At 48.1% G+C, this 9003-nt stretch overlaps 1 protein-coding gene across 1 annotated transcript; it reads right to left on the bottom strand.

Moving 5' to 3' along the window:
* Positions 1 to 5032: 5032 nt before the first annotated feature.
* On the bottom strand, positions 5033 to 7441 carry LOC108800811 (NACHT, LRR and PYD domains-containing protein 4-like). The gene is made up of 2 exons (XM_018572822.1): positions 7173 to 7441; positions 5033 to 5237 (listed from the first exon to the last, which is right to left on the bottom strand). The coding sequence occupies exons 1-2, from the start codon at positions 7439 to 7441 to the stop codon at positions 5168 to 5170; spliced, it is 339 nt and encodes a 112-aa protein (XP_018428324.1). The 3' UTR covers positions 5033 to 5167.
* Positions 7442 to 9003: the final 1562 nt, after the last annotated feature.

The following is a 9003-nucleotide window of genomic DNA, read 5'->3' as shown; positions in this document are numbered from 1 at the left end:
AAAAAATGTATTTCATTTTTTATCCGATTAACCAAACGTAATAATCGGCTAACTAATCGATTTAGAAAATGATCGTTAGCTGCAGCTCTACATTCCTCATGGTACAGTTGGTGCTCTTCCCTTCTAGACTGTAAGATTGTTATATAATTGTCACTCCGGTTGCTGCCGATATCCTTAAAAACCTGTCTGTGATCTATGTCTGGTTCCTCTTCTATACTGTTTATTAATAACTATCTGTCACTATGATTTGTCTTGTGCGCACACTCATTTGGTTAAATAAAGATAACGGAATAAAAAAAAAAAGATATATAGATCATTCATAAACAATAAATACAATGTATTGATCTGACTTACTTGAGTCTTTTTGCTAGGTTGACTTCCTTGATGGCTTCCAGCAGTTTAAGGGTGACGTTCAGGGCTTCTTCCTTTGTGTAGTGCCGGATCAGGAGACCCGCGACATCCAGGGGTTTGTGCCCTCCTGCTCTGCCAGGGAAATTTTTGTGTACGGCTTAAGAATTTCTTCATCGTTCAAATACTCTTTAAAACTTTGTTCTCTCATTTCTTTAAGAAAGGACAGGATCAGGTCCCTGCAGCTGCCGCTTGTAAGCTCCATTATGAGGTATCAGGACTCGAAGCGGGAAGATCGGCGCCGTCCTTTCACTTTCTATTTCCTTGTTCACATTGTGCTCGGAAGAAATGTTATTTCCTGCAGTCAAACGTTTTGCTTTAAACTGAATCTACTTCCTGATTGGGTCCAGCTACCGTTCTGCTATGTGTTTGCTATAAATTGCTGCTTTGGTTGGTATGTCCCTATGGGGACCCCAGTGAAATCCATGTGAACAGCACAGGACAGAGCAATACTTGTTCCATTATTCCCACCTCTTCCTCTCCTATCTCTTCTTCTCCCACCTCTCCCTCTCCCCCTCTCCCACCCCTCACTCTCCTCTCTCTACCCCTCTCTCTGACCCCCCCCCCCCCCCCCTCCCCCCCCCCCTCCTCTCCCCCTCCCCCCCCTCTATCTCCTCCCTCTCATCCTCTCCCTCTCCTCTCTCTCTCCCCCACCCTTCCAACTCTCTCTTCCAGCCCTCCCTCTCCTCCCTTTATCTCACACCCCTCTCTCCTCCCTCTCCTGTCCCCCTCTCCCACCCCTCCATCTCCTCTCCCACTCCCTCTCCCACTAAGAGCCCGTGGAGCGCGCTTCGAAAACGAATCCCCTGTGAACAAAAAAAAGTGAATCGTGAAATCACAAGACGCAAAAACGTGCACAAGGGTGCTTGGCCCTTCAATAAAAAAGGGGCCTCTACTTCCCGACCCCCCGGGGCGCAAAGGCTCCTGACAGGGGTTGAGATACTATGGTCCACCTACCCGAAGGCCAGCAGACCCTGATCCTTTGGGCACCTGCCAAAACAGGTTCCCAATTAGTACTGGGTAGGGGGCTCTCCCGAAGAGAGACCCCCTGGATGGGAGGAGACAGAGAACCCTTTATAAGGGCACAGAATCTCCTACCCACATGGGGAATGGGCCCCCTCCCTCCGCAATCTGTGGGTCAAAATTTAAAAAATAAAAACGTGCCAATCGTGCATGAGCTGCAATAAATAAATAAAGAGTGCCAGTGCACCACGCTGACAGGCCCTAGGGGCCGGAGTGCAAAAATATTGCCCCGGACTAGCCATAAGGCCTGTCCAAGAGGCGTTGTGCAAAGCAAATGCAATCTGTACAATAAGCTTGTATTCTGCAAACACAAGGCCGCTACAACTATGCACAGGTAGAATGAGAGCTGCCGATAGTCTCAGGTGTGGAACTGGATGGGGTGAACTCAGCACAGGGAGACGGGTGTGTGCATGTTTTGGCGGATCTCTTCCCTGTGAAATGGAAAGAAGAAAAAGTTTAGTCTACCATCATCACAATAACGAAACTAAAATTTAGGACTGGCTTTGTACTCAACCCGTGCGGCGTGCATGGCCGTATCGGGCCGTTCCCAAGAAGGACAGGTGCTGCGTGTGATTGTACGCAGCAGCCTGTTCTCCTCTATGCGAGTCCAAGCACGGACACCCGCAAGGATGTGCTTGTCCTTAAATTCAAAGAAAGTGTCATGGATGGTACTCATCTGTATTGCTGCAATAGTGCACTGATATGGCTACAATCATCAACATTTTCAGAAAACCAAAACTCTCAATGTTGCTCATCTCTAGTCTCAGATGCCACAACCTCCCTCTTCCAATCCCCCGTGCACTGCAGCTGCATACATACGCAAACTCAAGTGCCTCATCCTCAAAGTTCTTGGCTTTTAGGACCATATAGGTGACCCTCAGGGCCTCCTGCTCCGTGTAGTGACTGATGGATCACTAAGGTAATCCTTAAACTCCTTGAATTGCTCGACCACCAGGCGTTTGAGAGCAATAAGATCGAGAGTCCTGGCGCAATGTATACAGATGTATACAGTTGTATACAGATTTTTCTGTTTCCAGTCATTGCTTCTTGGTGTCCCCTCCCTTTCCTTTGCCTCTTACCCTCATTATTTTTTTCTCTCTCTCTGCAGAAAAATATGTCTGTTTCCTGTCTCGGAGGTGTGATATCAGAGTGTTCATCGTAAGCTTACTTTGTATGCAGTCACTGTAAGGCAATGTTGCCAGTTACTTGTAAAATTATATCCAGAGGTGTAACTACAAATCACGGGACCACTAAACTAACTCTCTCTGTAGTGTTGTTGATCTTAAAGGAGAACTATGGGGTCAGTGTTTTTCCCCATAGTTCTCCTTAGGGTAACGGGAGGACACAAACTAGCGTCCTCCTGTCACCTTAAGCTCAGTATACCGCGAGCTGTAGCTGAGACGCCGCAGCTGAAGCGGATCCCGACAATTATGTCTGGATCCGCCCAGCTGCGTGAGTGACAGCTGGCTCTGCCTATCTAGAGGCAGAGCCAGCTGTACCCGCCCCCTCCCCCGTCCGTTCCGCCAGTCAGCGCTGGAGGATCAGAGTAGGGAGGGGGGAATCCAGCCCCTCCCCTGTCATGGCTCTCTGCCGTGATAGGATAGAGAAGTGAGCGAACGCCGGTATGTGTTTCGCTCACTTCCCGATCTACTGAGCCGACCTGTGACAGTCTCATTGTCACAGGTCGGCTAGAACTATGAGGATGTGTGAAAAGCACTCACCTCATAGTTCTCCTTTAAAATAGAATTAAACCTTCTTTTTTTACATATACAATATCTATTGCTAGCAAGCAGTAGATATATGAAAAAACATTTAAAAAAATTAAAAAGTTACCAAACAGTTTATTACGTACCTGCGTCTCCGCCGCTCGCTCTCGTCCAAAGATCTGAAGATTCTCGAGCGGCCATGAAGGATCATGGGGTGGGCGCATGCGCATTACAGATCTTTGGCCTGGAGAAGGGGAGAGACACAGTGTAAGTCAATGCATGCAGGCGGGAGCGTGCACTGGCACAGACTCCGTGGGACACAGAAAACACAGCAGTCAGCGTTGGATCAGAGACCAGCACTAGCGCTGGAGGGACTGCTAAAAACTACTGGAAAGAAGAAGACGATCGGATCAAGAGGCATCATTTTGAGGTAAGTCTTTAAAGCAGCATGGGGGGGGGAGTGTGTATTAAGGATTGGCAACAGGAGAGGTGTCAGCATAGTCAGTATACTACTAGGGGGCACTGCTGGGGGGGAAAGTTATAATAACACTAATAATATCTAGAATTATATTTTATATTATAAACAAGGGTTTTAGGCCAGGGCGATCCGTGACCTTGCGGCCATCGAGCATGATACCGTGTGGATTGCCATGCGGCCACGGAGCTGCCCACCACTGCCCATCGCGCTGGCGGTGCCATTATTTTGATTCTGCCCATGCAACCAAAAAAGGTAAATTTCTGCGATTGCCGCTTGGATGTCAAGCTAGCTTGTGAGTGTGCCAGGAAAACTTTTTGCTGTTTTACTGTTTAAAGCCCATTCCATGTGCACCTTACTGTAAAGCTGGTGACCAATTGATGAGTGCATTTGTCATTTGTTTTGCTTGACTGATTTGGTGCAGTGATGCATGGGGGGTCTCAGCTGCCATTGGGATGTGCGGGATCCCTTGTGCGTCTCTGTGCCTTTAAGGGAGGTTGGGCTTCCTCCTGAGAAACCTGCACCCAATTTTATCTTCTGCCCCATGTGCTCCAAGATGGAGACTCTCATAGTTTAGAGTTAGGACCGCACTATAGGAGGTGCCTTGGCGCGGCAGTGCGGCTTTCACATTGTCTGCAGAAGACGTGTATCCAAGCCTCTGTTTTTAACCCTAGTGGTGAGACAAGTTTTTTTTACATGCTGGCTTGTGAGTTTGCCAGGAAAACGTTTTGCTGCCGCTTGGATGTAACCCCATTGATATCAATGGCTGTGTGCAATTGTGCACGATCGTCTGGTCCCGGGATGCACGTCCCGGATCGCCCAGGTCTGCACCGGCCCTTAGTGATATTCATATCTGTTAGCTGGGGAGGCCGTAAAAGGAAACTCCAAATGGCTAGAAGTATGTGGACACCTGACTGTCACACCTAAAAGGAGAAGCAGCAGACTAATGAGCTTACATATCTGTCACTCTCTTCTACGATCAGCATGCTCCTTGCACTGTAACACACGTGAGCTTATCCATCTCCTTTTCTGAGCTCCGCTGTACAAACAACTTCAAGAGACAGATAGCAGATCAAATTCAGATACTTACACTGCTTGCATGTTAGAAATACATTGAATGAATTATTGATTCAGATCTGTATTCATCTGTGTCTTTTATACTTGAATGGAGTTCAGCTCTAAACCAGAACTCTAAGCCACTAAGGTCTATGTCTATATAAAAAAAGATGCATTACACAACCCCTTTACCTCTTTCTAAGAAGCTACAACTTTTTGATGAGCACAAAAAAAAAGTCAATAATGCTTTCATAGAAATGTCTTTACTGGTCGCCATGACAGCTGGCCATGAAATACAAAATTAGGAAGAGTGCAAAGTATCACAGTGAAAGTCAGTCAATCCAACTCGGTTACAGGCTCAGTTTGATCGTTGGTGACCGGTAAGAAAATGATGAGAGTGAAGATGGAGAGGAGATTGTTGAGGACGTAGATGATAGATTCTTCCATTGGATTTCCATAGCACCAGAAGGTCCAGTCACTGGAGGTGGATGAGGGGCTTTCACTGTAAGCTCTCTACTTCCATCATAGCTTGAGCTTCTCGTTGAACCCCTGGGGGGCAGAGCATGGATCTGAAAAAGTAAAGAATGATACTTACTAAACCAAAAGACAGCAGTTAATCCTCTTTGCTTCCAGCCCTTCCCAGACCTGTTCTTGTGCATATTTGCAGGGCTGTATTTCCCACAAGGCCAACCAAGGCCCGGCCTCGGGACAGCAGGGAGTAGAGGGGCAGCAGGGGTGTGGAATTACTATCTCCCGATGCCCGGGACATGCAGTTCCGGGCACTGGGCAGTTAGTTGTTTTCTACATTAAGCCCTGCTCTGGGCAAGCAGAGCCAAATGTACAGCGGGGAAGTCGCCGCTTTGAGATATCTATATCTATAGAGATAGGGGGGCGCATTGAAGAACCTGGCCTTGGGTCAGCAGAGAGAGTAAATCTGCCCCTGCATATTTGCTGTATGGATACCCACCTCTCCAGCGATCACCCAATGCTCCTTGCTCCCTCACAAAATTCCCAGTGCCAGCTGTACTGGAGCCCATAGGGAGTGGTGACATCACCCCACTCTCATGTGACAATGCTTGGACCTTGGGAGATGGGCCGCTAGACCCGAGGACTGCCACAACGAAGGTGGTCACGTGTTGCCCCATTCCTGAAAGCACCAAGAACTTTGCACCAGATAAAGTAAAGGTAAAAGTGTCAGGGGATCAGTGGAGGGGTGAGTGTCAATGGGTCAAGGGGGCTTCTCACAGATGTGGTCACTTTGCCTTCTTTTCAGTGAACCTTAAAGTAGAACTTCAGGAATTTTAAAAACATACCCTTGCAATGGGGCTACCCCCACACTGCAAGGCTTAAGTGCTCATTTTGTCTAGGGGAGTCTAACAAAGCAGATATACTCACCCGATCCTCGGTCCCACCTCCGGTGGTCTAACGACCACTGACCTCAACACGTTTTATGTAGGTCTATAGTGAGGACACCGAGCTAAATTCCATAGTCGGAGTGGAGGGGGAGAGAGGTGAGTGCTGACCACTGTAGGACCAAGAATCTGGTGAGTAATTCTGCTTTATGTGACCCACCCCCTCGACAAAATGAGCACTTAACCCATTGTAGTGTGTGGGTAGCCCCACTGCAAGGGTAAGTTTTTACAATTCCTGGAGTTCTTATTGGAAAATACATTGGGGTTGATTTTTCTAAATGACTGAGGATTTAGAAACGAGAAGGTTCACTTAGGAGTCCAATTTCCTATGCTCCTCATCGCCATCTATGGCCATAGTGCAGAATTACATAATAATACATTCGAATTGAAAAGAAAACACATTTAGAACGTTCATTTTTGTAAATATTTGCACAAAATTATATTTACAGATATTTGCAGTGCGAGTGGCCCTGAGAGTTAATAATAAATAGACCCCTTTGTGAGCTCCTTAGTGAACAAGGTTTACCTGCGCTCAGGGACGGAGTTACTCTCTCTGCTGCCCCAAAGCCAGGTTCCTCAATGCGCCCCCCTGTATGCAGGCTGCATACAAGTGATCTCGGCGACATCGCCAGGATCACTTGTACAAAACAAGCGGCGGCTTCCCTACTGTAAATTTAGCTCTGCTTGCCCAAAGCCGGGCTAAATGTAGAAAACAAATACCCGCCCGGTGCCCCGAACTGCATGTCCCAGGCGTCGGGAGATAGGAATTTTACACCGCTGCTGCCCCGCTATTCCCCGCTGCCCCAAGGCCGGGCCTCGGTTGTCCATGTGGGAAATCCGTCCCTGCCTGCGCTCACTTTAATCATCCGATCACACATGATCAGAAATATGGATGATACATAAATGCAATTTATTGGAGAACTGGCAGACATAAAAAGCAGGATGGAAGGAAACCTAAAACAAAGTAAGGACAATATTCAGCAGGAACAACCCTCTGACCAACCAAGCTGTCACTATCCCCTCATCCTTCTCATGTAAAGGTCCCCATCCCTCATATTTTATGTTATTCTCTGTTATCGCATTCTGACTTACTTGAGTCTTTTTGCCAGGTTGACTTCCTTGATGACTTCCAGCAGTTTAAGGGTGACATTCGGGGCTTCTTCCTTTGTGTAGTGCTGGATCAGGAGACCCGAGACATCCAGGCGGTCTTTGCCCTCCAGCTGCGAATAGGGAATTGGTTTGTACGGCGTAAGAATTTCTTCATCGTTTAAATACTCTTTAAATTCTTTAAAACTTTGTTCTCTCATTTCTTTAAGAATGGACAGGATCAGGTCCTTGCAGCTGCCGCTTGTAAGCGCCATTATGAGGTGTCAGTAATGAAGGCGGAAGATCGGAGCCGTCCTTTCACTTTCTGTTTCCTTGTTCACCTTGTGCTCGGAGCACAGTGCTAAGCAACCTCTGCATTTCAGCTGTTGTGGTGCTACAAGTCCCATGAGGCATTGCAAGGCTCTAGTGGCCACAGGCATGACTCCCAGATGACAGAATCAAACACCGCGCCAGCAGATTTTGGTTCAAGAGAGTATTAATCAATGATGTTCAGGAGTGCAGGGCGATAACGGGGCGGCTCTCACCAGGTTCAGAACAACCTCAGCACTGCAAGACAAGACACAGAGAGCGCCTCCATCGCATAAAAACTTTTTAATAAACTAATAAAAAATGGTATAAAAGTACTCACAAAGGACGAATAAAAACAGGCATAAAAGGGTCAGAACGAAAGTGGCATAAGTGGTGTTCCCTACACCCCTAATTGGTTCTGAGGAAGGAGGCGTGACCTTTGAAACGCGTAAACCACTTCACTACCAGGGAAGACGAACAGCCAGTGGATATGCCACTTTCGTTCTGACCCTTTTATGCCTGTTTTTATTCGTCCTTTGTGAGTACTTTTATACCATTTTTTATTAGTTTATTAAAAAGTTTTTATGCGATGGAGGCGCTCTCTGTGTCTTGTCTTGCATGACTCCCAGATGAATGATGGGATTTGTAATTTCACTACAGCTGGAGTGCCAAGGTTGCCTACCTCTTAGGTAGGGCTTTAATAAGAACATTTCCTGCAGTCAAACATCTTTCTTTAAGCCTACTCAAGCGATCCATCTACCTGCTGATTGGGTCCAGCCCAAAAGCGTGTGCACGGGGTGTGCCTGAGCACACCCTAATTACCCCCGTGCACACTTGGCTGGCGGAACTCCTGTAATCTACAGCCCCCGGACACCCCATGCAGCTGCTCTCGATCGTGCTGCTGCTCTGAGGTGCCTTGCTGCTCCTTAGCCTGGCGGTGCGAGGTTGCATGGTGGGCAGGGTGGTGGGCAAGAGGCAAAGTCCTGCCAAGCTCACCCCGCTCTCCTACAAGCAGCCCCAATGTGCCTGAGAAGATCCTGGGGACCAACGGGAGGTACAAGGGAATCGTCCACAACTGCTGGTGGGCACAAGCTGGAGCTGGTGAACATTGATTATAGAGGTCCCCAATTCAGAAGCAGCTCAGGCAATGTAGCCCCGTGCAGCTGCTGATGTTTCCTCCACATAACAGCCGCACCCTCCTCCCCAGGAAAATACTGAGTAAGAGGCCCGCCAGCCGTATCTCCTTCTCCGGGAATGAATGACACATTATTAGTTATCTTCTAATAAATGGTACATTTTTTGGGGGGGGGGCGGGTGCTGTGTGGGGGGAGGGGGAGGCACTGATGCTATGTGGGGGGAGAGGGAGGCACTAATGCTATGTGGGGCAGAGTGAGGCACTGATGCTTTGTGGAGGGAGAGGGGAGGCACCGGTGCACTGTGGAGGGAGGCACTGATGCTATGTGGGGGGAGAGGGAGGCACTAATGCTATGTGGGGGGAGAGGGAGGCACTGATGCTATGTGGGGGGAG

This window comes from Nanorana parkeri, unplaced genomic scaffold (genome assembly GCF_000935625.1).
Source record: "Nanorana parkeri isolate BGI_ZX_2015 unplaced genomic scaffold, ASM93562v1 scaffold2141, whole genome shotgun sequence".
NCBI classification, from domain to species: domain Eukaryota; kingdom Metazoa; phylum Chordata; class Amphibia; order Anura; family Dicroglossidae; genus Nanorana; species Nanorana parkeri.
Note: the sequence above shows the minus strand (reverse complement) of the source record. Positions and strands in the feature narration are given on the sequence as shown.